The 27,194-nt window shown below is 55.8% G+C and overlaps 9 protein-coding genes across 9 annotated transcripts; 4 read left to right on the plus strand and 5 right to left on the minus strand.

Annotated features, from left to right (window-relative positions):
* Positions 1-532: 532 nt before the first annotated feature.
* Positions 533-3,154, plus strand: LTR77_010722 (uncharacterized protein; the record flags this gene model as incomplete). The annotated part of the gene is made up of 2 exons (XM_064807939.1): positions 533-2,793; positions 2,869-3,154. 2 exons carry the CDS (start codon positions 533-535, stop codon positions 3,152-3,154), a joined length of 2,547 nt encoding a protein of 848 aa, XP_064653843.1.
* A 1,675-nt stretch (positions 3,155-4,829) lies between these two features.
* On the plus strand, positions 4,830-6,444 carry AQY1_3 (Aquaporin-1; the record flags this gene model as incomplete). Its single annotated transcript, XM_064807940.1, has 6 exons — positions 4,830-4,939; positions 5,003-5,274; positions 5,355-5,546; positions 5,605-5,748; positions 5,807-5,887; positions 5,951-6,444. 6 exons carry the CDS (start codon positions 4,830-4,832, stop codon positions 6,442-6,444), a joined length of 1,293 nt encoding a protein of 430 aa, XP_064653844.1.
* Positions 6,445-7,535: 1,091 nt separating this feature from the next.
* Positions 7,536-8,644, minus strand: LTR77_010724 (uncharacterized protein; the record flags this gene model as incomplete). The annotated part of the gene is made up of 4 exons (XM_064807941.1): positions 7,536-7,660; positions 7,734-7,939; positions 8,067-8,482; positions 8,543-8,644. The coding sequence occupies 4 exons, from the start codon at positions 8,642-8,644 to the stop codon at positions 7,536-7,538; spliced, it is 849 nt and encodes a 282-aa protein (XP_064653845.1).
* A 361-nt stretch (positions 8,645-9,005) lies between these two features.
* Positions 9,006-10,043, minus strand: LTR77_010725 (uncharacterized protein; the record flags this gene model as incomplete). Its single annotated transcript, XM_064807942.1, has 2 exons — positions 9,006-9,263; positions 9,327-10,043. 2 exons carry the CDS (start codon positions 10,041-10,043, stop codon positions 9,006-9,008), a joined length of 975 nt encoding a protein of 324 aa, XP_064653846.1.
* A 1,117-nt stretch (positions 10,044-11,160) lies between these two features.
* LTR77_010726 (uncharacterized protein) lies at positions 11,161-13,122 on the plus strand (the record flags this gene model as incomplete). Its single annotated transcript, XM_064807943.1, has 7 exons — positions 11,161-11,342; positions 11,407-11,654; positions 11,713-11,775; positions 11,833-11,999; positions 12,061-12,304; positions 12,366-12,495; positions 12,552-13,122. The coding sequence occupies 7 exons, from the start codon at positions 11,161-11,163 to the stop codon at positions 13,120-13,122; spliced, it is 1,605 nt and encodes a 534-aa protein (XP_064653847.1).
* A 1,840-nt stretch (positions 13,123-14,962) lies between these two features.
* On the plus strand, positions 14,963-15,455 carry LTR77_010727 (uncharacterized protein; the record flags this gene model as incomplete). The annotated part of the gene is made up of 3 exons (XM_064807944.1): positions 14,963-15,007; positions 15,064-15,266; positions 15,317-15,455. 3 exons carry the CDS (start codon positions 14,963-14,965, stop codon positions 15,453-15,455), a joined length of 387 nt encoding a protein of 128 aa, XP_064653848.1.
* Positions 15,456-21,355: 5,900 nt separating this feature from the next.
* LTR77_010728 (uncharacterized protein) lies at positions 21,356-21,874 on the minus strand (the record flags this gene model as incomplete). Its single annotated transcript, XM_064807945.1, has 1 exon — positions 21,356-21,874. The coding sequence occupies one exon, from the start codon at positions 21,872-21,874 to the stop codon at positions 21,356-21,358; it is 519 nt and encodes a 172-aa protein (XP_064653849.1).
* A 1,377-nt stretch (positions 21,875-23,251) lies between these two features.
* Positions 23,252-24,203, minus strand: LTR77_010729 (uncharacterized protein; the record flags this gene model as incomplete). Its single annotated transcript, XM_064807946.1, has 5 exons — positions 23,252-23,451; positions 23,520-23,627; positions 23,687-23,746; positions 23,805-23,866; positions 23,920-24,203. The coding sequence occupies 5 exons, from the start codon at positions 24,201-24,203 to the stop codon at positions 23,252-23,254; spliced, it is 714 nt and encodes a 237-aa protein (XP_064653850.1).
* An 886-nt stretch (positions 24,204-25,089) lies between these two features.
* Positions 25,090-26,754, minus strand: LTR77_010730 (uncharacterized protein; the record flags this gene model as incomplete). Its single annotated transcript, XM_064807947.1, has 6 exons — positions 25,090-25,543; positions 25,621-25,819; positions 25,874-25,985; positions 26,041-26,429; positions 26,486-26,522; positions 26,575-26,754. The coding sequence occupies 6 exons, from the start codon at positions 26,752-26,754 to the stop codon at positions 25,090-25,092; spliced, it is 1,371 nt and encodes a 456-aa protein (XP_064653851.1).
* Between the last annotated feature and the right edge of the window lie 440 nt (positions 26,755-27,194).

The raw sequence follows: 27,194 nt of genomic DNA on the forward strand, positions 1-27,194 counted from the left end.
GTCCTCAAATGTTGTTATCCTATCTGGGGTCGGACTGTGGGTTTGGTATGAGAGACATGTTCTGATGCGGATGAAGAGGGATTAAGTATTAATAGCCTATGACCTTTTGATCGCCCTGCGTCGGAAACGCTGCAGCCATGGTGGCACGTGGGGGACATCGCTTCTCGTCCATGTGATGGTCGGCATCATCTCGCCGGATGTGAGGGTCATTCACCTACATCCTTCAGGATATGTTTGACATCAAGAGTTAAAATGAAGTAAGAGTTGTTCTTGCCTTCCAACTTCCCTGAACTCGGCAAGCCGAAACCTTGATTCCACGTACGGGTCCGTCTCCGCGCTCTTGGTGTTGTCGTCCGACTCCGCTTCCACCTAGGCGCCACTAGAACTACATCGACTGCTCATGCGTCCTTGCTAGCTATACCATACAACAACCTTCACAGCGAAACGACAGCACAACAAGGACGACTTTCCACCCTCTCGCCCTTCCACCACTTGGCCACTGGTTTTGCCCTCCCCCATCCACCGCCGCACCATGCGGCCCCTCCGCTTCCTCCTCGCCCTCACCACCAGCATCCTCGCCTTCCTGCTCCTCCTCTACCTCGGCCCCTGGCGCTCCCCCTCCTCCCCTTCCTCGACCCCCCACTCCCAAAACACCCTCACCTCCTACTTCAACTGGCGCACCCCGTCCTCGCTCTTCCCACCTTCCGCAATCATCAGCCTCACCGACGACAACTCGACCTTCTTCCTCGCTCGTCCCGCGGCTTTCGGCCCGCTGATACCGGCGAAGAGTCTGAGCGGTCAACTGTGGATTGGCAGCGGGTTTGGGGATGATCATTTAGGCCGCACGGGAGCAGGTGGTGGGGGTTTGGAGGGGGAGTTGGGGTGTAGTGATGTGCCCGGGTGGAGCGATGGGGGATATGTTGGATTGCAAGGGAAGAGTCTGGGGGAGGCGAAGAGTTCGTGGGCTGAGGGGCAGAAGATGGCGGGGACGAAGAAGCGGAAGCGGGATGAGGGTGTTGGGGACGAGGAGGAGGGGGGAGAAGAGGGGGAGGGGGTGGTAAGGGATGATGGGACGGATGATCATTTGCATCATCCTCTGCCTGCGTCGGATGGGGGGAGGGATGGCGGAGCGAAGAAGGCGGCGCATGCGGATATTCAGAGCTTGCAGGAGAGTGCCGAGATTGCTGGGAAGGTGGTGCTGCTGAGTCGAGGGGGGTGTGGGTTCTTGGAGAAGGTCAAGTGGGTGCAGAGACGGGGAGGGGTGGCGCTGATTGTGGGAGATGATATAAGAGGAGGACCGTTGGTCACGATGTATGCGCGGGGGGATACGTCGAATGTTACGATCCCTTCGCTGTTTACTTCGTATACGACGGCGCACTTGCTTTCGAGCTTGATACCGTCTGGTGGAGCGGTTGACAACATTACTCCGGAGGACGCGAGGAGACTTGGTCTAGCATTGGGCGGGAAGGCAGACAAGCAGGAGGGTGAAGGTCAGAACGGAGAGGCTGCGGACCAGCCCAACTTCACGACCTCCTCATCCACGACGGGGCCTTCGATGGTTTCGGAAAGCGAGAACACGCAGGACAGCGGCCACGACTCGGGCAACGAGCAGCAGGACCAGTCGCGGACTGGCTGGCTCTCTTCTTTGTTTGGACGCACGCGAAAAGTCTCGCCGGACACTCGAACATCACGCAAAGACCAGGTAGGCTGGGTGCTACAAGAAGAATTCGACGATGAGGAAGTCTTGAAGTACGGCAAGAAGCAGACGACTACGAGCATGGCAGCTGCAGCGCAGTCTATTCCTCCTGGGAGTGACTCAGGCGACGGCTTCGTGATTGGCGTGCAGGACTGGCGAGATCCTGATCTGGTTGCACATCAGAGGGAGCAGCTGCAGCCACCATCTACCTCTATTGAGGAGGTGGCAGAGAGTAGCAGCGCCCCTCCGTCGGGTGATCCAAGAGTGGACAGCATCACTCCCGGCAGCGGCGAATACGCCAGATTGATGCACGATGCAGCCAATGCACCCGATGGACAGAACGACAACCACGACAGTACTCACTCAGACGAGCAACAGAACGCTGCCCGGCATTCGAAAGGCTGGCTCAGCCGTCTCTTCCACTCCCCCTCACAACCCGACACACCCTCCTCCCCACCCACCACCCACGGCAAGGAGACAACCATATCAGCCTCCCACCTCAAACCCCACACCGCCAACGACGCCGAACCCCACACCGGCCTCTGGGTCACCCTAACGCCCACCTCCATCTCCACCTCCCCCCTCTTCGACACCCTGCTCGTCCTCGTCGTCTCCCCGCTCGTCACGCTGACGGTCGTCTACGCCCTGCTCTTACTGCGCTCGCGCATAAGACGGCGTCGATGGCGGGCGCCGAAGTCAGTGGTGGAGAGGCTGCCCGTGCGGACGTACCAGACCATGTCTAGCACCGGCACCACGACCTCGTCAGCTACATCTTCGATCTCCTCGCCCGCGAGCGCGAGCGCAACGACCCCGCTCCTCCCCGTCTCAGGCGCGCGACCGATCCGCTCCCGTCCGCGTTCGCGCACGACGCCTGAAGGGCCCGTGGTAGCGGGTTCGTCTCTGCGCTCTGGAGATGGCATGGCGAGTCCGTCGCTGGAGCAAGTGGAAGAGAAGCAGCGGCAAGCGGGTCTGTCCGAGTGGAGGAGGAGGTACGGCGGCAAGCAACGGGAATGCGTGGTGTGTCTGGAGGAGTACGTGGATGGGGTGAGCCGGGTGATGAGTCTGCCCTGCGGGCATGAGTTTCATGTGGAGTGCATGTACGTCTTCCTTCCTCCCCTTCTTCTTACCCGACTTTGAAGCCGGGGACGTTGAGCTGACCAACGTGATTATAGTACCCCTTGGTTAACAACGAGGCGGCGCACCTGCCCGATCTGCAAAGGCGACGTCGTGCGCTCGCTCACCGGGCACTCATCCTCCTCTCCTGCCCAGGGAGCCGACGAGTCCACCCCTCACGCCGAGTCACACGACGACGAGGAAGCGGAGGAGGGAGAAGAGTTACTGCAAGAGCAAGTGGCGGTCACGCGGAACGATGACCCGGAGGCCGCGCAGCCGGTTAGTCGGGACGATGAGATGTTTGAGGATTTGGAGAGGGGGGTTGGTGGGGGGAGGACGCGGTGAGAAGGGCATGGATGGGAGTGTTGCTGGGGTTGGGGTTTTCGTTGTGTTTTGTTTGGGTGGGATGGTGCGGAGTGAGTGATACCCGGCTGATGGATGGAGTGTACGGGGATGCGTTTTCTAGTCTTTTTACTCATAGCGAGCTGGTCATTTCTTGTTTTGTTTCTGTGGGTGCGTTGAGCGTTTGGTACTTGTACAGCGGCGAATCCATCCATGACTTTTTCAACAACAGCAACAGCGTCCGCATCGTTCCATGGAGGTTGCGTGTACGCCATTTTCGGCTCGGCACATTGTACGCTGCATGTTGTGATCTTCGGACTCGGACCTCTCTCCGCCACTACATGTACCTCCAGCATCTGATCATCCATGATCACGCAACACTTCCATCACTCAAGTCGGTCAAAAAGTCATAGGTATCTCCCCACCACCCCTCCTGCCCCACGCCACGCCTCCTGCCCCACGTCTCCGTCCACGCGTCCACCAGCTTGCCACGCCGAAAGCGGTGCAAGAAACGTCTGCCGTGAAAGTCGAATGCGGCTCAAGATCGACGGCTGAGGCAGGTAGGTTCTAGTTCTCATGACAGTCTAGCGCGCATTTCGAATCGCCAGATCTAACGGGGCTCTGACCACACCACAGACCACAAATTCCTGCGATCTTCCGCTTTGGGCGTGCCGTGGAGACAAACGCAAAGGCCAAGGTGGCCAAGCTTCACATGTGTGTGGAGAAGAGTGCGTACACTCTATGGAGTTTGAATGGAGCCTCCTGCTTGCGTTGTCCATGATATGGACGATTTGACCTCAGCTGCACTTTTCATCATCTCACGACTGCAATCGAAGGCGATGTGTATCCTTGACTTTTCCGTGGTTGTCAGAAGAAGAACCCGGCAGACGATCCCGGTCCCCCCTCGCTTCACCGCGCCCAAGGCGAGCGATGATCAGCCGCTACCTCATTAGTTTGGCCGATGTTCAACTAGGGTCCCTGCGCGCCGGCCACTTGAAGTGACGATCCTGGCTCTTTTCTTGACTTCTTGACGTGTGTTGCGGCTGAAGCTATGTTACATGCAGGCACTTTTTTACTTGTTTGCTTGCTTGAGCTGCAGATGGCATGGCGGAGATGCGGACGAGACGAGGGGAGGAGAGTGCGTCAGCGTTGCACTTCCATGTCTCTGACGAAATTGGATGGTAGACGTTGCTGCATTGCTGCTGGCACCCGGATACGGTAACGGTAGAGAGGCGAACGCCTCCTTCTGGACTCGAGAGTGAAACAGAGGAACCTTCCCGCCGTCCTCGATTCGCACCTCACCTTTCCCACCTTCACCCTCTTGCTCTTGCTTCCTGCTGTTCAGCGCCGTGTGTTCCCTTCCATCTCCTCCCCTCCGTCTCCTCCCTCGAGCTCACCACCGCCCCGAGTACCTTGTCACCTGCATCCATCTACATCCTCCAATCTACGACGCTTCCTTGTTATATCCGGCCCTAGGGTAGCTGTCATAGCTGCCAGCACTCCACATCCCATCACTACCCGATAAGAATACAGCCTCGCCTTCTGCCGAACCGTTGTTATACAGCACGACTTTGAACTCTACGCCCCGCCTCATCTCGACCGACCTATTTTACCTACCTTACCTCGACCTCAGAACTCCTCGCTCGCTCGACTGACTGCGGACAATAATACCGGCAAGATGAACATCGACAAACCCTCCTCCAACTTCATCCAGCTGCCCTTCATGAAGCGGAAAGAGACCGCCGGCAACAGCGGCAACGACAATGCCGACAAGAAGCAACACAAACTGTGCGTCCCCTCCACCACTCCACGTCCCTCCTAAACCTACCACTGACAATATTCTGTTCATAGCCCCTTCATCGGCTTCCTCCCCAACCGCCTGCGCAACCACTTCATCGCCATGGTCGGCGAGTTCGTCGGCACCTTCCTCTTCCTCTTCTTCGCCTTCGCCGCCACCCAGGTCGCCAACTCGGCCGCCGCCGCCGTCACCGATAGCAACGCCGACAGCGATGGGGCGACGAGCCTGGCGCAGGTGCCGAATGCTCCCGTGCTGCTGTACATTGCGTTGGCGTTTGGGTTTAGCTTGGCGGTGAATGCTTGGGTGTTCTTTCGGATCTCGGGGGGTGAGTTTCTACCAATAAGAGGATGAGACGGGCAGAGGGGATATGTTATGGATGGTGGTGCTGATACGTGGGATACGCAGGTCTCTTCAACCCGGCTGTTACGCTCGGTCTGGCCATGATCGGAGGCATCACCTGGGTCCGCGCGGGTCTGGTCTTCATCGCGGAGATGCTGGCGGGGATGTGCGCGGCGGGCGTGGTCGCGGCGCTGTTTCCGGGGCCGATGGCCGTCAGTACTGAGCTCTCGAGTGATACGTCGATTGCTCGGGGGTTGTGTGAGTGCAGACAAACTCCCGGAATGGCAGGACGCGCAAGCTGACATTGAGGATCTAGTCATCGAAATGTTCCTCACCGCCGAACTCGTCTTCACCATCTTCATGCTGGCGGCCGAGAAGCACAAGGGTACCTTCCTCGCACCCGTCGGCATCGGCCTTTCGCTGTTCGTCGCGGAGCTCGCGGGTGTCTTCTTCACTGGCGGTATGCCATCCGCACCCCTTACCCCTTTGTCACTCATCCGCTGATGTATTGCATACAGGCTCCCTCAACCCCGCACGCTCCTTCGGCCCCTGCGTCGCTCTGGCCTCGTTCCCGGGCTACCACTGGATCTACTGGCTTGGTGCGTCTCCCTCTCCTCCCCTCCTTGCCCCCTCTCCGTTTCCCCTACTAACGCCATAACCAGGCCCCTGCCTCGGCACCTTCCTAGCAGTAGGCCTCTACCGCTTCGTCAAAATCCTCGAATACGAAACCGCCAACCCCGGCCAAGACTTCAACGAAAAAGAAGCCGAAGTCTTCGCCTTCGACGAGGACAACGCCGCTACAGGAGCAGACGTCGCGCGTCCCAACGTCGCCACCAAGCCCGACTACATCGCCGACAGGGAGGGTCTCAGCCCGGCCGCTTCGCGGCTGAACAGCGCGGGTACGGAGATGAGGGGCAGTAATGTGGGGGCAGGGAGGGAGGGGAGTGGGCCTTTTGGCGGCGCGGGGGAGAGGGAAAGGGAGAGGGAGGTGGCGGGCATGCATCCGGGGTATGGGTCTGGGGACGCGGCGTATGCGAGGGGACCGGACGCGGAGACGGGCGCGATGGGGGGGAGTTATCGTCCGTCTACTTCTACTTCTGCTGGGGGAAGGGCGCAGGGGGGGCCAGCGCCGCAGCTCAGCGGGCCTGTGCATTAGCCTCCTCCCTCGCCTCCCCTGACCCTGATGCTTGCTTGGGCGTGGTGTGCTGACAAGGGTGTGGAGCGGTAGTGAGGGATGCGTCGATGACGAAGATGGACTGGGACGCGGAAGCTGAAGAAGCGGCTGGCGGACAGTCGGACTCCTCGAGAGCGGATGGCGGGAGGGGCAAACGCGGGAGTAAGGGGAAGAGGAGTAGTGTGCGGAGCGCTCGCTGAGGGGGTGGATGGGAAGGTGGATGGTTGGGTGGAGGAAATATGCCGGGTTCCTTGTTCATGCTTGTGTTTATGTTTAGCGCAGCGAGGCGTCCTGAGGGCTGTTTGGTATTACCTTGGTTTGTACTGTGCTGTTATTTTAGCGGGTAGCGGGTATTGGATGTTCGTTGGAGAGACAGTACATGTACCTACAGTAGCCTATTCTCTCATCTCGTACACCGTACACCTTACATGTAACATCGTTGTCGTTTGCACTGGTGTCGTTTTAAGGAGCGTTGGAGTAGGAAAGGGAAGAGGAGAGTACCTTACAGTCAATCGAGAATCGATGTCATGGCATGCAATAGCATGGGATGGGCTGGGATGCTCGAGCTTCCACTTCCACCGTCGTAAGGTACTGCATTCATCTTTCGCTTACCTTAGGTATGTAGCTGCAGTACGGTACTTTCCTACTGATGAGCAGTCTGCATGTACTTGCGAGCAGAAGGTGGTACTGTGATGAGCACAAGCACTTCTTGCCCGCCTGTACGATACTGGAAGGAACCCGGACAAGACGACAGTGAGGTGCGGGAACGATTGAAATTGTGTCCCTCATCATCAATTTTCTGCTCCCGTACTCGTACAGGGTGTTGGAGGGGAGGAGGTAGGCAGGTAGGTAGGTAGGCAGGTGGTTCGTCATGCATTCAATACCCACGTAGTCATGCCTGCAATAGTCATCAAGCAAACAACACATCGACCACGTAAAGCATTCATTCCACCCCTCGCGCTTCACCACCACTCAGCCGTCCACACAGTCCTGTGCTCCCTGTCCTGGCTTCTGACGAGACGCTCAGGTTCCTCTGCTACAAGAGGTTGCTGCTGCGCCTGTTCAGAGCCCCACTACGAAGCCTTCTTCGCCTGATCCCGGAGCTCCGGCGAACTCCCCTCGGCTTTCTCGTTCGCTTGCTCGATGTCAGCTGCCCAGAGCGCGGCGGCGGTGGTGTTGGTGAAGGCGAAGAGGATACCTGCCATCAAACCACAAATCAGCATAACCGCCAGAACAGCAACACAAGGTAGGTAAGGATAGGGCGAACGAACCAGCCACGGGCACCATCTCCAACACCACACTCGCCACCCCAAAACTCGTATACGCCCCCTTGCGCGCCTCCTGGAACTTCTCCCGCTGCGCCGCGTCCATGTTCTTCAACTGGTAATACCGCGAGTGCGCGTTCGGTCCAGTCCTGCGTCCCTGCAAGAGGACGAAGATGACCGTCCCGACGACGGGGATAAAGTTGAGCGGGAGGCTAAAGCACAGATGGGTAAAAGGGTCAGCAAGTGTCTCTGAACTGCGGATAGCGGGCATAGGGTCTCAGAGCGCGGCAGGATGTTTCGATCCTGTCTCGGAGGACCCTTCTACCCATCAGTACTTACTACATGAAATACCGAATAATGGCCGTCGGGGTGAACTTCGCAAACGGCTTCCCCATCAACTTCCCCAACCGCGCGATCGAGTCGCCAGCCGAGCTCGACTTCACCTGCCGCTGCCTCTCAACTAGAGGAGCCTGCCCCCGCGCCACAAGCGTGCCGTCGAACGTATCGATCAGCGCGTCCTCGATCAACAACGCCTTCGACAGCACCATCGTCAACGTGCTGCTCTCGCTCAAAACCAACAGGACCGTCGTGATTGCAGCGAGAGGGCCGGACGTGAAGAATAGCACGGCGACTTGCGGGAGGTAGGTGAAGGCGAACATGAAAGTCGTGATTCCCAGGCCTAGGGTTAAGGTGGGTGCGAGTTTGGAGAGGAGCGGGGACCAGAGGGGGCGGTGGGAGAGGAAGAATGCGATTCCCTACACGTGTGAATGTTAGTATTGCGATATTTGGGGAGGAGGGGAGAGGGGGAGGCTGACTTTGAGTGGGTAGAGGTAGGCTGCAGATTTGACGGCTTCTTGCGCGGTGGCGGAGATGTCGCGGGCTTCCGCTTTGGCGGTGGAGGTGATTTTGTCGGCCATGTTTGCAGCTCTTGAGAGTGTGATGGTTTTTGGTGGGTGTTCGAGCGGGCAATGGTTTGGTAGAAGTGGGGGAGAAGTTGGAGGGAGGTTCATGTGAAAGTTCAACGAGTTGCCTTTGTTGATGTTTTGACGTCATTTCTGCCAAGGCGGCTTGTGGTCTGGAACTTCAACGATCTCCAATGTAGCAGTCGTCTTTGAAGCAGTTTGGCTGAGTATGTAGATTATGCCTTGGATTGCTGGTTAATATTACTATGTAGTACAACGTTGAAAGTCAACCTTCGCACCCATCGCTCCGTCTATTCTGCGACAGAGAGCAAAACACCTAACTACCGTTACGAACGCTGCACCGATGAAACTCCCATCAGGTCTTTCCCTGCTCAAAGATCCTTACAGTCCTCCCCGTCTTCCAGGCTCCCCACAAAATCATCCCCAAGATCGTCAGATTGACAAACTGCCCAAAAATGATGAGCAGAAACCGACTCGCGAGCTTTGTAGTGGTTGACCAGCCAGCCGAGTCGAGGTATATCAGCACGATGTCGTAGATGATGAAGGCGTTTCGGAGCCAGATCATGGGCACGACGACGAAGGTGAAGCGGGCGAGGTGGGGGCGCTCGGAGGACTATCGTAGGTATTAGCCAATATATCGAAGGAAGAGCTGTGTCTGGGTGTTGATGAGGCTTACATCTTTGCTGCTGTTGGAGTTGACGTCGAAGTAATTCCACAACGTCTCGAACGACACGCTCAAGGACGCACCAATGACCACGGCTCTGTACGCCACAAACAGCGCCCGCGTAGTGCTGTTGTCATACACGGCATCAGACCATGTTGTGCCGCTGCTTCGATGGCTCATGCCCAATCCCCAAGCTGCTAAACCTGTGGCGAGGATGGCAGATATGATGAACGTATTCCAGATCCTCGATATCGTCGAAGGCGACTTCTTGAACGTGCCGTTCGCCAGCAGGTGTGAGGAGTAGATCCACACGCCGCCGTTGATGAGCGCGGTGAAGAAGATCGACGCGAGCGCGACGGTCCACGACAGTATCGCACTGCTGCGCTGGAAGCTGGTATTGCTCACCGGAAAACGCCCATGCAGCTGCATCTCGCCATTGTAGTTGATGCTGCCGCTGCTCTTCAGCAAGTCTGCCACCCAGGTGAGGGTGTAGGCGAGGAAGAAGCAGAATAGGCCCGGGTAGAGGAAGAGGTATGTGCCTAGTGTGGTCTTGAGAGGTGCGCCGCGATCGCGTCCAGGGGTGGAGAAGCGGCGTCGTTTGATGCGGACGAAGGTCGGCTTTGTTGCCAGCGCAAGGAAGGCTAGGGCGATGGCGGAGGTGATGAGGTCGAGGGCGAAGACGGCTTGGAAGGAGGAGGGCTTGGAGGAGAGTTGGACGTTGTCGGCCATCTTTGCTTGTGGCGGGTGGGGAGAAGGGTGTCGAGAAGTGGTATCTGTGAGAAATGTGTGAAGAAGCGCGATAACTTACATCACCTCATGCCTCGTCACATGAAGAGCGCATCTAAAGAGAAAGCCATGCCTTGACGCGTGCGGTTTCACGGTTCCCCGCGGAAGCAAACGCTGGCTGTTGTGGTTGGATGCCAGAGGCCTGTCAGGATGATGCCACCGCCCTGTGCTCCGCCGGGACAGCGGGAAGTCGTCTTCAAGTACCACTGACTACCGCCGCCAGTACCGATACACCACCGTCGCAATCGACACGACGCCGACGGAGCCCTTCATCAGTCCGGCCAGCGGCAGGAAGCGTTCGAGAATACTGGAGAACAGACGTCGGGGTGCTTCCACCTTATCAACCTCAGTAGGCGTGGCTGGCATCCACTTGCCCCATTTCTCCACCAACCGGCATCATTCCATACTCCGTCCTCATCAACTCCGCTGTTCTGGGGAATCTTTCCTTTGCTCTTCTTCTTTACATGTTCTCAAGTCGGCCATTTCTCGTCGTGGTATGCACTTCAGGCAGATGATTGCCGCTACTCCGGTATGCCCAGAGCATCCAAGGATTCCAAGCATCGCCGAGATGACTTCATCCGAAAGACATGTGGTTGTGCAGCCTGCTCCGTTGAAGAATATCACGATTTATCCGGTCTCGCCACCTTCGGGAGATTGAACACCGATCCTCTGCTCCTCGACTCCCCCAAATTCCCCAGCTCTCAAAAGCCGCTGTCGACCACATTTCCCACAGGCTGAAATCTCAAGCTTCCTCCGCCAATGAATGTGGCCGACACAAGCCCCCTCTGCCCAGGCGAGGCGCTCCCCAAGCACTACTTGGCCCGTGTAGCACGGAACACGGGTCGCCGGCTGGATAGAACATCTCTCAATCGCCGTTAATCTTGCGTGCAGTTGCCGCTGTCACATGGAGCGATGCTCACGTTTCCCCGGAGTCCCCACAGCTCTCCGTATAGATAGCCTGGGGGGCCCATCTGCTTTTTATCGGATCTCGCTTTTGCCTTGCACCTTTTTCCCTACTCAACACCATTCACGCAGCCAACGCGCGCCATACGTGATCAAGATGGGTATCGGTGGACGCTTCCTTAAGAGCGTCGTCAAGAACGATGCCATGAAGGTCGACCCCCCGGAGATCTACAACCCTCGTGTCTTCTTCCTGGCCCTCTGCTCGTGCTTCGGTGGTACTCTGTTCGGAATGGACATTGGTATCATTGGGGGTGCCATCAGCCTTCCTACGTTTCAAAGGTGGGTGCATACCTTACCTGACTAATATCTCGCCTTCTGCCACCCTCGCTGACAATGACTGCAGTGCATTCGGCTTCTCTGATCTCGGGACCGACGCAGCTGAGAATGCCAACGCCAATCTGTCTGCCAACATCGTCAGTGTCATGCAAGCCGGAGCCTTCTTCGGTGCCCTCCTCGCCTATCCCATCGCCGACAAACTTGGACGAAAGCCGGGTCTGCTCATCGCTGCCACCTTGGCCTTTATCGGAGGTCTGCTTCAAGTCGTCTCCTTCGGCCATCTGGAGCCGTTGTATGTGGGACGAACTGTTGAGGGTGAGCAAAAGCCAGGCGCGGGAAGCGGTTCTTCAGTATGCTAACACATCACTGTTAGGTCTGGGCCTGGGCGCTGCGACGATGTTGACTCCCACTTACATCTCGGAGAACTCGCCGCGTGGTACGTTATTAGCAAGCAAACGCGTACCCCAAGACGCTTGCTGATTCCTTCTTATAGCCATCCGAGGCATGCTTGTCGCCATCTACCAATTCATGGAGGTCATCGGAAGCATGGTCGCCTTCTGGATCAACTACGGCGTCTCGCTCAATGTCACCGGCAATGCGCAATGGCAGGTTTCATTGGCTATGCAGTGCCTTCCTCCTGTTTTGCTCTTCATCAGCATGGTATGGCACCTATGAGCAAGACCACCATATCCAGAACGTCTGCTAATGCTTGGACTTTTAGCTGTTCTTGAACGAGTCCCCACGCTGGCTCGCACGCACAGACCGATGGGAGAGGGCCAACGCGGTTCTGTCCGGCATCCGCGGCCTCCCCGAAGACCACCCATACGTGCAGCAAGAGATTCTGGAAATGCACCGCCAGCTGGAAGAAGAGATGGCTAGTGTCAACGGCGGTACAGGCTACGGGGCTATCTTGAGGGAGATGTTCACGGTTCCCGGCAACCGTCGCCGGGCGTTCCTCTCGATGGGTATGTGATCATGGGGGCAACAGCTATCCAACATTTGAAACACTGCTGACGCCATGGCCAGGCCTGATGTGCGCTCAACAATGGACCGGCACTAACGCGATCAACTACTACGCCCCACGTATCTTCGCCTCCCTCGGTCTTTCCGACAACACCATCTCACTGCTGGCCACTGGTGTCTACGGCGTCGTTCGGTACGTTACCCACCTATCATTCCCCACTCTTTCCTCCCACTAACACGCCCCCACAGAACCATCGCCGTCACCTGCTTCCTCCTCTTCGTCGCCGACGCCGCCGGCCGCCGCTGGTCCCTCATGTGCAGCGGCTTCGCCATGTTCCTCTGCATGTTTTACCTTGGCTTTTACGTGCGCTTTGCCAACATCAGCGACGATGCCCCCGTGCAGGCCTCCGGCTACGTCGCGCTGGTCGCCGTCTACCTCTTCGCCGCGGCCTTTCAACTGGGCTGGGGTCCTGTATGCTGGATCTACGTTTCGGAAATCCCGACTTCGCGTCTGCGCGGCTTGAACGTTGCGCTCTCGGCTGCTACTCAATGGCTGTTCAACTTTGCTGTTGCGCGGGCTACGCCGGTTATGCTGACGACCGTGGGCAAGGGCGGGTTCGGGACGTACTTCATCTACGGCTCCTTCTCCGCCGTGATGATTGTGGGGGTGTGGTTCCTTATTCCAGAGACCAAGGGTATCTCGTTGGAGCGCATGGACGAGCTGTTCGGCGTGGCCAACTTTGGCGATATTGAGGACATCGGCGCGGCGGGCAGACATACCAAGGGTGGTGTCGATGAGGTGGAGGAGATGAAGCATTGATGTTGTGGTGGTGTGTAGTTGTCGCTTTTGAAACGCATTCAAGTGCTTGCAGCTGAGTTCCGTCCTCATTCTTCTTGTCTACTTCGCTGTGCTCCCGAGACCTCGGAAGCATGTGATTGCGCATGACTCGCGTGTGCACGTGTCGAGCTAGAACTCCGCAAGCTCTATGTTAGCATCAACTTCTAACCTACTCTTCCCCGCTGGTCTCGACGGCCTTGCCCAAATAAATCACCCCTTCTTGCCCTAACCAATTTTAGCGAGCGAGCTTCATGCTACAGGATCTACACCAAAGAGTCCCGAGTTGAGCGAAGGACTCCCTTTATGCTCATTTGTACGTCGGCAGAAAGACATCTACGCTCAGCTCTGAAACGACCTTGCTGGCTCTCTTCGCGACCGCACGCTCAAGAGCATGTGGGAAGTGGGTGACTATTGTGCCTCTCAGACTGCGCGAGTGGAGCTATCGATTTGGTCAGACAGGCTGTGCTGCTCAGCTATCAGCGGCGTTCGAAACACCTGGCTTCAGCTTTTCGTCCATACCACCATCGAAGCCATCATCAGTGAGGCACGTTCCAGCATCGGCGGCCAATTGGACGTTCTTGATGAATGAAAACTCTATTGGCGGCTCAAAGCAAAGCGACTTTATGTCCACTTGACGGTGATTGACTGCGGTATCAGCCGTAGCTGAGGGCTTCGGATACGGCCCCGACTTCATGCAAAGGCTTTGGTTCGGGTCTGATGCTCCATCTGGGAGAATATGGATCTTTGGCGCTGAATGCAACAGCATTGTGCTGTTCTCAGCGGCACCGAGTGGACCGGATGATGATCCACTTTGCCTAAGGACATCACGAGGAGAGTCCCTTTCCGAGAGTCAAGACAACTCAGGAAGGGAACGGCAAGCGAGAGACAAAGAAGGGGCCACCCAGGCACGCCTGGAAGTCTTCTCCGGGACGAGGTTACGATCAGAATTTAAAAAGACAACACCATTCTCTTCAGCTGGCGGTCATTGTCCGTGAGAAGATCCCGTACACGGTTCACTCTGACCTGGTAGGCCACTTTCACTGTCGACAGCTTGAACAGGCACGATGAACTTCACCATCGAGACATTCTTTAGCTCTGCCATCGGCTTCCTACAGAACATCCTACTCCCGTGGAAGTTCACATTGCGGTTCGACCAAACGAGTCTGGGCTTTGCTTTCCAGCACTGATGCTGGAAGGGATGGAGGTGCATGCCAAATGGTTTCCATCCGATCCATTTTGTGTACCTCGTTAGCACCTTTCGGATGAGCATCAATCCGGATGTTCCACCTCTGAAACTCTCTTCGACCGAGTCTGACGGAGGAGTGCTGGAGGTTGCCCCCAACGGTACGTGGACACGGGGTTCATCACACGATGTTGATCACGAAGTGGAGCTTGTAGTTCCAGAGCACTGCCTCGAGGCTCCTTCTTTGGACCCGATATGCAAAGCTGAAGCTGAAGCTGAACAGAAATTGTGCGAAGCATTACGAGACATATTTTCAGCTATCAGGTCGTTGCTAGTTGATTGGCAGTACTCCTACTCAGCCAAGGAGATCAACAAGGGCGACATCACGATCCAGTGTGAACCTGCTGTTGCACCGAACAGGATTGGATGGCGAAAGACCCTCGTGGTGAGGGACACGACATGATCTGTTCTCCAAGGCATCAGGGCTGATGGCCTTGGTGGCACGTCCGGGGGGGCGCTCACGTATAAAGAGCTCCAGTTCTACCCGCAAGGTCGATGAAGAGACACTTACATTTACAACCAGAAACAGGCATCAAAACACTTCTGTCCTTCACGACTTCTATCTTCTATACAACAAACATGCAATTCTTCTCTGCCATTGCACTCCAGGGACTCGTTGCCCTAGTAAGTCCCTTCGCCCCTCTGGCATCTCTGTCCCTCAATGATCTAATACTCTGGAGGCCAACGGAGCTATTCTGCAACCCCGCGACTGCGTCGCCGGCTCCTACGCCGTCAAGATCGAAGCCCACACTGTGGGGTGCACCGATCCTGCCCCTCTGGCGTCCATCGCCAACTACGGTGGCGCCGGTCCCTGCATGGACACTTTGAACGGGCACAACTACCTCAAGGCCATCAACTCTGACGGGTGCCCGTCCTCCAGCGTGTTTGTCTTCCCTCCTGCCTGTGTTGTGGGAATTTGCTGACTTGGAATAGGGATCTCCATTGCTACTCCAACCAGGACCAATGCGACTCGGACAACAGCGGTGCCGGAGGGGCTTTCACGGTGCTTGAGCCGGACTCTTGCACCATCGCCCCGCCGAACTGCCCGTACTTCCGCGCGGTCGCTGGTTGAGAGGCTTTGTCAGTGAGCATCGGATTTAGGGTGGGAAGAAGGGGCGAGTTGGACGGTCTGGTTATCAATGGCATGGTGGGATGGGAAGAGAATTGCTTTTCTACGCAAGGCTTGATTGATTCAACACGAGAGGCTTTGTAGAAGTATAGCACACATTCGTTTACCTTTTCTCCTCTGTTTCAGCGTTATTAAGTTACCTCACAATGCTGTAATGCTATCAACATGTTGCGAGCAAGCGATCTCGATCAGTTGATGGAAGTGGAAGCAATGTTTAGGTACTTTTTTCGGGGGGCTTGCGAAGGAGTAAGCGTTGGTGCAATGGGATGTTGTGACGATTATGGCCTGTGACGAGACTGCTATGTATGAGGATGGTAGCGTTGAGGGAGATTCACCAACGCAGTAGAAGTTCGAAGAAGGCCAGAAGTAGCGATTGAAAGAGAACGGCGCATTGGAAGCCGCATCGTGCGAATTGCATCGAAACCTGAGCAGTAGCAAGAGGCAAGAGGTCTGTTGCATACGTTTCCTCCTGACGGCATTTGCTATGTCTACCAACAACTCAGTTTGGGGTCCCTCGTCGCTTCCGTCCAGCCTACCTTGCGATCCTCATGCATCTAGCACGATGTCAGTCCGCTATTCCGTCTCTCGAGGTACGAACGGATTACCTTTGTGTCCACTCTGACTACTTTAGCAATCTCCTTGGCCTTCTGGCTCGCGGCAAGCGTTCACTATGCTCATTGTCAGCACCACCTCAAAACGGAGACACGAGGGCCTAGACGCACAAGCTTGGTCATCACAACCTGCACCGAGGCGGTTGCATTGATTGAGGTAAACAAGGATGCAGTCCTGATATGCATCTCGATCACAACGCTTCTCGAGGTTCGTGTCTTCGTTTGTAGGGGCCGGCACTGGCGAAGCGAAAGCGCCAATGACGGAAGTGGCGATGAGGAAGATGGAGGCCTTCATTGCGAGCTGGATGGGAACTGATGTCTGGGGGCTTGGTTTGTGAGTGTGGTCTGGAGGTAGTGAAGCGAAGATAACCTGGCTCTGGAGTTCGAAGGTCGTTATATAGACGATTGACCCCTGGTTCACGTCCTGTGACTGCTTCGGTTCGTCGCCGTCGACGGTCATATCTCTCCACTCAAGTCGGGTGGTCCACGGCGCTATGAGTTGGAACTTCCACCAATACCACTCTTCTTGATCGTTGATCGGTGCAACGAAGACCAATGCGTTGTCGTCTCAACGACGCGGTAAGGTCCTCTGGCATCATGGATCCATCGCATATGGGCGGAGCTCCGAAACACCAGCGTATAGTGAGCGTCGACGTTTCTCCAGAAGTGACTCCTACGCGGAACGCAATACCACCTGGTCGTGGTCTCGTAGATCTTTCGGTGGGGAGAGCAACTGTATCTGAGCCGAACGTCCGAACGAACGTATGTCGTCTCCGAAGTCATTTCTCGTTTTAAATCCATGCGTCGTGGCGGTAACAAAGGTGCAATTGGATATGGCCAACGCGGTGACTCTCCACCGTCGTGAAGTCCTGTGATGTTGGCGGCAATTTGTTCAATCGACGAGAGACCAAACCACGAAGCAGTCTCCGCCAGGGAGATCAGTCCGCTCGCACCTATAACACCGAAGTCATCGATCCTTTGCAATATCGGGATAATGCTCCGGTATACATGCAAGTTGAGACGCCGAGCCTTCTTGTGCTTGCGAAGGATGCGCTAAGAGGCGGCACGGGACATACCATACCGACCCGGGGAACAAGCTGCGACCTGTGATCCCCAGGTCCTCTCCACATGATCCCGCTGGTTTAATGCGACTTCGCTGTTACCTCCGTAGCATTGGTGGCGTCCCCTTTCGCCCTTCGTCCTCGCCCCAGGTCCCTCTGAATCCAGCTTGGAAATTGGGCAACCTGGAGGGCACAGTTTGAGGAGGAGGGATAGACCTTATGCAGCTTTTCCCTGCCCAGTCATGCTCACGTCGGGCTTGACAGGCATAGGTCAGACGAGAGCGAAGCTACCTTTGCACCGGGGGATGTCTGAAACTTGTCGAAGATGTCGCCAATAGGCCCCCAGATAACGTGCAGTCTCACACAAACCGTATTGTCTCCCCCGCATAGCGCTGGAATGGGGAGAGGAGCTTCCTGAAAGTTGAGCATATTCGGCGATCGTGTAGCTGCAATTGTGAAGATCACCAGTCGTTCCTGGCAAGCGATAACACTCTGATGATCATGTTGCCCGCCTGCTGTAGGTGAGGGGGTTCAAGGTCTGCGGAGAGACAGGAAGTTGATAGACCGGTTTCCAGTAGCGGCGAGAGCACTGAGATCGGGTCACAACTGGAAGTCTTGCATATGAAGCTGAAGCCGTCGATCCCTTCCTTAGTATCGGCAGCTTCATGCTGTCGGATTGATGACACGCCGCGCGATACTCTTCTGCCAGGAGCGTGTCTCATGTTGGCTCGATGGGTCATATTGCACGATTACAGTGATCTGTGCCGGAGGGAGGTGAGGTCAGTTTTGGCGGACCACGCCTGTGATCGCGCATGACTCGCGCGAGCGTGCACGGGCCTCAATCGAGCCTACAACTTCACAGCCAGCACCGCAACGTCCAACCTTTCTTCCTCACCCGCTTCAAGTGGGCGTTGTCTGCACTAGTACCCCTTCCTTCAATCTTTGATCCGACTCGTCAGCGGAGTGATGACCGCTCGACTGTCTGCTTCGGTGGACATTATTTTCACCTCTCCTCCCTGAAAACCGTCAATTGGCTGGTAACGATACGACTACTGGCGCCTCAGAGACTTCTTCACTGAACGTGCTCTCGCTGGCGACGTGATGACCGCCGGCACTTCTCCAACTGACCAGCATCGTTCCGACTGCTCAGCACCTTATCAACTCACCAGCAACGCTTCGACTGCTGGCGGCAATAGCACCACCATCAGGGCTCCGGCTCCAGTTTTCCCATCAAACCCTCCTCTCGACCCACCTGCAGTGAATACTGCGTGGCCTTCGTTTGCTTCGCCGGATATTCTTCACTTCACATGACCAACTCACTGGCGACGCTATGACCGCTGGCACTTCTCCTGAACTCTCCCGTGACGAGCGACCATTGGCACAAACCTTATCGGTCTCCTGGGCCGTGTCTCAACAAAACTCTTTGGCTCTTACACAAGGCCACCTGTCAGCGGAGTGATGACCTTTCGACGATACCAACTCGCCAGTAACGATATGCTTACTGGCACTTTCCACCAACTCGTCGATGACGGTGCGACCATCGGCAACATTTAAAGTCTTCAAGGGCCTGGTTCCAACACAACACTTCGGCTCTTCTCCAAGACCATCTGCCGGCGGAGTGATGACCGCATGCCACCACCAACTCGCCGGCGACGCTCCGACCGCTGACATCTTCACAACTCGCCGAGGACGATACGACCATTGGCACCACTTTTTCAAAGGCCTCAAGAGCCTGGCGTCAACACGCATCTTTGGCTCTTTCGCAAGACCACCCGTCGGCGGAGTGATGACCGCTCGACAAGGAAAACTCGCTCGTGACGCTACGACCACGGGCATCTTCAGCAGCTACAGGCGCGCTATAATCTCACTTCTCAACTTTAATTCAGACAACCTGCTGGTGACGATACAACCACTGGCATCATCGGATGCTTCAAGAAGCCGTTCGTCCACTCCGAACACCATCTTCAACTTCACAAAGTCGCCAGCGACGATACGACCACTGGCTTTGCGACCATCAGGCGACTCCGGTTGCTATACTTTCAAACACCACAACGCATTCTCCAATACCTCCTTCCCAGCGGCAAGCAGCACATGCTTGCGTTCTCACTGGTGGCGGCACGATGTCGAGTCATGTCACCAAGTCAAGCAGTCGTGCATACTCACGTGTGCACTTCAACTGTTGAGACGACAGCAAACTGCCTACCAGGATCCGGATGATCTTCTCCAATTGGATTGGAGCCTTCAGTGACCTCGTCGGAACGAACTGGTCACATGCGCTAGCCTTTCTTGCCCGAGCTGAATGGGAGAATCATTGGTATAAGCTGGTCACTCCTGTTTTACAAGAGCTGGACTCACCATCTTCGACGGCACCCCTTCCCATGGAGCCGGACCAATGCCGCGGTTGATGCGACCACCGCAAATTTCAGCGCCCGCATCGTAGACATTACCCTTTCCATGACCCGGCCGGCGAAGCCTCCTAATCCATCTTCCACCATCAGCAGCATCCAAATATCCAGCATCGACCATCCACCAACCATCGTAAAAACCCATTCACTAATCATGAGCACCCCAACAAAACAACTGGACCTCAGCTCCTCATTACCAGCTTTCACCTGAGCTGCTTCGCCGACTGCATCGCTTGCCGAACACAGCTCGCTCTGTGGATCGAGTTGCTCGCATTTCGAATGCCGCCGCCGCCTCAACCTTCATCGTTGGAGCCATCTGCTTCGCCAACTGCCTCGCCAACTGCATCAACCAGCATGATACTCGTAAAGCTTTACCACCCAGTACGACAAACCCATCTAAGCGAGCCCCTCCTTTGAGACCAGGTCCATTCCAAGCAGCAGAAGCCGCTCACATCCGAGTCGTGCTCGTCGAGACATAGCAGCTTTCGCCTCGTCAAATCCAGCGCAGCAGTCAAGGCCCGCCATCAAGCTTCAAGAGATCGTGACTGCAGCCAGCGTAATGGAAGGGCTTTTTCGCTGCTGCTCTCGATCTTGCAGCATTGACGTTGCTCATGGCGAGCTCTTCTGGCTCAGCCTCGCTCTACCGAGCGACTCCGTGGACCTTAGATTCCGGCTCCTCAACTCAGTGCCAGCAGTACCTCCAAGTCAAGACAATGATCCAAGCCTTCTCAATACTGCTCCAAAACACAAACAGAAAGCTGGGTTTTCAGTCCCGCTTTCCCCTCTGGCAACTCCGGGCTCTTCGCCGGAGCCAGAGTGGGATCCGCCAAAAGTTCGCCTTGGGGTGAGCTCGACATGCCAGAGCAAGCTCCGGCTACACCCCAGGTATCACCTTCCACTGCTGTTCTCTCTACGTGCGCGTGTTCTCCGACTACTAGGCTCACGACCAAACCAGTTCCAGCCATCAGATGAGCTCAAGTGGCCGCTCCCGAACCTGACATTAGGGCACTTTGGAACGCTTGGAGTAGCACAACATGACAGACCGACTCACGCGGCTCCAGATCTCTCCTGGCCATCCCCAGGGCGTCGACACACTAATCAGAGACCTCTCTCTGGCGGCTACACAAGCGCTTGACATTCTTCCGCCATGAGCCATGAGCGTTACCAGCACCGGCGTGCAGGCCAGACCAAGCGACGTCGTCAACCAGAGAGCCTGCGCTATTCCCAGCAATCTTCTGAAGTCCGGAGCCATCGTTTCCGCCAGTACCTACGAGCATCGACATCTCGAAGCAGCCCATGGTCTCTCACTGTCACCGGGCGGCGGTCGAGAGCCCTTGACAAGTACACGCAGACACGAAGCGAGCGAACGAACTCCTGCACCGTTGATCGGAGGCATGTGACAGCCAAAGCACACCCAGCTTCCGATGCAAACACCCGATCGCCGCTGTCAATTGAGGTTATTGCTGGTTGGAGCTCCAGCCCCGATGAAGGTCTCACAAACTTCTAGCCTCTACTGCACACCATGATAGCATTGTGTCCAGATGCCGCACGCTCTAGTTTTAATTTATCTATCAGCGAACGGAGATAGCTTTGCTTAAACCCAATGTTGCGTTCGCCCAAACGATGGCTCGCTGGCTGGCTCCCAATTCCGCATGAAGCGCTTTCCCTCAGTCGCCCACGCCGCCTTGTCTCCGAGATGGTCGTGTCGCTGTTCATCCCGTCCGTCGCTGTCACGCGTACCGGTGCAAGCGGAACTGGCGGCCCGTCTATTCCCGCCACGGACTGCCGCACTGCGAGATAAAAGCTTCGACGCTCTTGACGTCCCCATCTCCTTCGAACTCGACACATCCTGCTGCATCTGTGGAGTATGCCGCCGCGAAATCTCCACTGCAGTCGTCACTGGTGTACGTGTGGACATAGAGAGTATAGAAGTTGTCTGCACTCGCTGGCAGGTGAGCCCAGGACTGCGCGCTGCCCACCGACAGGCACTTTCGGTTCGCGTTGGCTCTCTTTGCGATATCTCGTTTCGGAGGGAGTGGGATGGCCCCGCAGACCTGTGGAGCGTCTGATGTTTGGAAGGTGTAGGAGGTGATCTGGCCTCCTGCGCAGCCTGGTGCGGATTGAAGGGATATCTGGAAAGCAGGGTCCGCTGCGACGGGTGCGAAAGGCGTGGCGGCCAGCGCCAGAAGGGTAACAGCCATTGATCGATGCATGATGGAGGTTGGCGTAAAGTTCTGTTGGAAGGATTTGAAGTTTCTGGCGATTGGTGCAAAGAGGAGTGTCATGAGGGTATCTTCGTCGTCTTAATATACGTTCCCTTCGGGCGCTCCGAGGCCAGGCCTCCCTTCAACAGCATGTTCGACAGCACTATGGAAGGAACGGAAGGTCGTTCTGTCGGAAGCCTGCAGTATCAGGAAGAGCGGGACTTTCTGAAAGCGCTTGAAGGTATATACGATCAACGCGACGTCAAAAGTTGCCAATCCTGGGTTCGAGCGCTGTCTTGGGAGTCAATCGCGGAAAGCTTGTGTGTAGCCCATCTGATGCTTCTGGGTTGATCTTACGAAACGTTTGCATGTTCCTGAGAACCCGTCCGAATGCGAGCAGCGGTGACAAGGCTGAAACAAAGCACGATCGATGGTTGACATGAAGACCTCTTTTGCCCAACGAGTGTTGCTGGGTATCCGGGCTTGGCAAGGCAACGTTACATGGCCGAAAGCACATCGAGCAAGGTGAACGAGAAGTGGGGTATTGCAGTACACATGTATTTACGCTTCGCCACTCTACCTATACCATGGACACCCGGAACTCCGAGCGAACGCGAGCAATCGCTGTGGTTCACACGATTCGATCTCCCAACTTTTACGAGCATCTGACATCACGCCTTCTGCCATTCAACATCCCGGTCAGTGGTCCAGCATCGCTGCCATCGGATTCCAGCTCACCACATGCTTATGGGATTCCTCGACTTTCTTCGTCCTTGCAAGATGGTTGGCGGTCGTGCAACCTGGCATCACCACGCCGCTTAGAGTAGGGTATGAGCGGCAAGATGAACATCTGGCCTGTCAGGGTATGTGGCAGCAGTGCGCCATCCAGAAAGCCATCAACACGACACCCTGAAGCGCATGCGCCTGCGAACTGCTGCACATCCGACTCATGGACACCATCGACAGGACTCAGAGGGCGTCGGCTGCGCGGTATCCTTGGACCTCTCTTTCCAGCATACTTTCCCCCGATGATGTCTTTCTGCCGTTCACGCAAAAGCCGAAGACATGTCCTGCCTGGTCTGCTTCCTGGAAGCGATGAGATCTCATGTTGTCAACCGGTCACGCACGTAAATTGGTCGACAGGACGATGTCGAGCACCAACTACCTTCGGCAACACAGAGCGGAGCCCACCCTGGTCTTGGCCTCGTAACGGGTACCGCAGCTCGATCAGCCGTTCGTTATTTCTATGACGGGCTCGCCCAGTACTGCGACTACGGCCACGCACGTCTCGTTGTCAACTTCGATGAGCTTGGGAGAAGATTTCCATAACTCAAACCGACAAAGCCTTTTCAGTTCTCCCGCTATGTACATCATCTTGCAAACGACCTCCCGCAAAGTAAACGACTCAACGGGCCACATAGCCAGACCGCCACACCTTGCTCACAGTGCTATACCCAGCTAAGTGTAAGTATATTCTTCAATCTTGATATCAGCGACAGTCCAGGTTTTGCCGCCATCATCGGTAACAAGGTCGCCAGAAGCGCCAGTCATCCCGAGGGTTTGGCTGTAGTTGGGGTCGGCAACATCCATGATCAAGGTGGTGTTGACATAGTGATGCTCGGGAACAGTGCCGCATTTGGCTTGCTGGCATTCCATGGCTGATGAGTAGTCTGCATTAGCAATCCGGGTTCTTGCGAAGTGTATTGCTTGAACTTAGGCAGCTTACCTGTGCCCCAGCCCGCGCCCACGCCGCTCGTTGTAGACAGCGTCGAGACGACTGCGCCGTTCACGGAGACAGTCTGGTCGATTTGTTTGGTAGCGTCGTTGTACTTGTCTGGAGAGGCATTAGTGGCAATGGAACGTATACCGCAAGTGGTCTCAATCTCAACTCACAATCGTAAGTAACGTGGTCACCTGGGTCAGCAGCGACGACGTCGCCGTCCTGCTGGCTCCCTGGAGATCGCTACTTAGTATTTTCGGAGGTCTCGCGGGGGGCCAAGAAAGACAATACCATCGTATGTGCTGGCAGTGATGCACCACTTCACCTCGTTGGCATCAAAGTTGCAAGGAGACCTCTCCGTTGTCAGCCACGAAGTTGCCTTCTTCGATGAAGACTGCATACTCACCCGTAACCGACGGTGGAGATCGCAAGACCCTGCACAAGCTGACCGTCCTGGTCGCTGTCTGGGAACTTGGTACCGACACCAGGCCACAGGCCCAGGTTGCCAGTGTGTGGGCTTTGCAGGTCCGGCAGGACGAGCGTCGTAGTAGATTGGCGGATGAAGGAGTCTTCGGCGACTGGACCCGTCGAGAATGCGTTCCCGAAGCTGAAGTAGCTTTGCCTTGGAGCCAGCGCTGGCAGAGCAGCAGCCGAAGCCAGAGGGAGCACGGAGACCAGAGCAAACTTCATGGTTGCGATGCGAAAATGAGGGAATACGGTCAGCGAAGCGAAAGTGTCGAAAGGGAAGAAATGTCGCAGTGCCAGACTGCTGGAAAAGAAAGAAGTGAGTGAGTAAGATACAGTATTGGAGCGCAAGAAGGGCTAGAAGTACTGTAGAAATATACATCTTGACGGAGCATTAGGACACCAAGGCATACATAATGAACAATCCCCTCCAATGCAGCGTGGCTGAACTGTTTCAGGTAGTGAATCGTACAACAGGCTGTTTCAAGTCTTCATCTACATCTGTCACGAGGTGTTACAGCTCTCGAAGCGAGCATCTCCTTCTTTACGCTGACCTAGGTGCTTTTCCAGCAGATCGGCCTGTACAAGTTGTCTGGAAGATGGAGGTGTTGCAGCCTTCTCCGACAGAGGCAGTGAAGTCTAGAGCAGTAGAGTATTTCGGCTGCATGTCTTCGCTGTTTCGCAGAATGGATGAACGGGTAATGGCAATTGGGATGGACCCGTGGTTTTGCCGTACATAGGATCAATCCAAGAGTTGTGGTTTTTGACTTTGAGCTGCCAGTTCCTTCACTCACGTCCGAAGCTCAGGAGGAGCGTCCCCAAGATTGAGATGACCTTGGGAGCAGATGTACGGTGTTAGAGAATGATGTTACTTGAGCTCAACGAGGACATGTTCTGTAGATGGAGTCGAATGTCAATGAGATACGAGGTATATGGAAGTGAAGACAATATGCAGGCGGCCAAAGTACTTGATCCACCTTTGCCCAAGCTCGTGAGACTCGACACATCAATAGTAATGTCTGGTGATTGATGTATCAGGCCATATGAACTTGCCAGGAAGTTTATTTCGATACACCGAACGAGCGACCCATCCATCCCTCTTTCAGTACCCTCACGAACTGTAGGTCGACCCAATAGCCCCAAACTTAATATTCGAGAAAGTCACACTGGCATCCCCAAACTGACTCTCCACCTCACTCGGCACCCCCGAGTCCACCGCACAAGTCCCCCTCGCAATCCCAGGCTTACTCGGATCCGCATCAGCCGGGTACGCTTCAGCATCCAACCATCTCATCCCAGCGGTGTAGTCGTCCCAGATCGAGAGCACCAGCACCATGCCGTCCGCCATGGCGTCGCCCATCTTCGCGAGGCCGCCTTTGTCGGCGAACGAGTTGGTGTCGCCGAAGACGTCCTTTTGCTGGGTGCAGAAGGCGGAGGTGATTTCGTTGGTCTTGTCGATGCCGGCGACGTCGGATTGGCTGTTGGCGATGACTTTGCCACCCTGGACGTAGACGCGGCGGATGGCGGTGAGATCGCCGGTGTCGGTGTTGTCAGAGGTGATGAACCTGGTGGGTGATAGAGTGTTAGCAGTGTTCGGCGAATGCGTGGGAGGGTGTGTAATACTGCAGATGCAGAGACTTACTGGGTAACGACCGTCATCTTGCTTCCAGTATCAACGATATCGCCAGGACCATAGAAGCTCTCGTTGCCCAAGCGGAACGAGTTGAAGTCGCAGCCGTCCCTGTCGCAGGTTCCCTTGTATCTGTTGTCGCCAACACCGCATTCGGCGTCGCTGGTGCACTCTACCAAACCATTGCCGTCGCAGGGATGGGGCGTGTATGCTAAGATCAGTCAGCCAGGATGACAATGAGAGGGTGCTTGTGCCAGAAACTCACCAGCCGAGATACTATTCGCTTCCCAGATGTCCATCTCAGCACAGCAAGCGCCAATGTTGCCTGTGCCGGAGTTTGGGTCTCCATCAGAAGGAGTCCAGCCATCGACGTTGGCCTAAGGAAAGCATTGTCAGCTGGCACCCCACCGCATAAACGATCAGAAGACCCACCTTTCCATCAATGAACTTGATATCCTGCGGACACTGACTGTCACAATACCCCGTCCCATACTTCGCCCCGGCCTTATTCGTCGCCGACAAGTCCCCATCCTCCGCCATCGAAACAAAGTACAGCGCCCCGTTCAACCCGCACGGCAAGTTCGAAACGTCGACGTCGACGGTGAACTCCTTGTTCTTGAGCTTGAACATCTCGTAGTTCTCGTCGTCGGTGGCCATGAGGTAGACGCGGGAGCCGACGTTGGAGCCGGGTTTGAGCGTGAGTGTGAGCGAGCCGTCGGAGGCTTGGATGCCGTAGGTGCCGGTGTAGTCTGCTCCGTCGAGGGCGCAGTTCTCTGCGCAGGCTTGGTTGTTGGGGCAGTAGTCGGCGTTCCAGGTGTTGCCTGTGGATGGTCATAAGCATCGATGCGACGTAGAAGGGGCCGAAGAAGGGACGCACCATCATAGCAGTTGGTGTAGCCGTCCACGTTGTGCACCTGATTGAAACCGTAAGCAATTGCCTAGGTCTTTGGTGAACTTTTCTCATACCCAACGCCAGTTCGAGTCCAACACAATCGACCCCTTCTGCTCCGTACACCCCGAAGCAGTACACAGATCCCACGGCATGCTCGGATGGTTCTCAGCGGTAGAAGTACCAGCCTGCTGAGCCCAGGCGCCAGCGCCAAAAGCGAGAGCCGTCAAGGCGAGTGATCGTTGCATGCTGGCCATCTCTCAAAGACAGGCGACAAGTTGGATCGTTTGGAGAAGGAGTGAAGGTTCCTTGGATCAACCAAAGTTTTGAAGAGAGAGGGTGTGATGGAACAGCGGGCTTGTGAGAGAGGAGGAGATCTCTTCAGACGTCCTACCTTGTTTATATAGTTGATCTGAGAGAAGTCTCGAGCGTCTGGATGAGGCACGACGGCCCGGTGGATGCAATGATGGCACCCTCACTCTTGTCGAAACAATAAGGATGTAGTATGAAATGAAGCTCGTCCTTACCACGAACAGCCCACCTCCGATGCAGAAAAGAGCGCATGACTTGTGGCAAACGTTTCTCAAGGTCGTGCAAGCACCTACCAGACCTACCACTCCAATATCCCTAGATTAAGATTCCGGCGGTTCGAAGCTCCAGTACCAAGCAAAACGTCAAGCGCGAGTCTCAGCAGGCT

This window comes from Saxophila tyrrhenica, assembly GCF_035928015.1.
Source record: "Saxophila tyrrhenica strain CCFEE 5935 chromosome Unknown scaffold_26, whole genome shotgun sequence".
In the NCBI taxonomy this organism is placed as follows: Eukaryota; Fungi; Ascomycota; class Dothideomycetes; order Mycosphaerellales; family Extremaceae; genus Saxophila; species Saxophila tyrrhenica.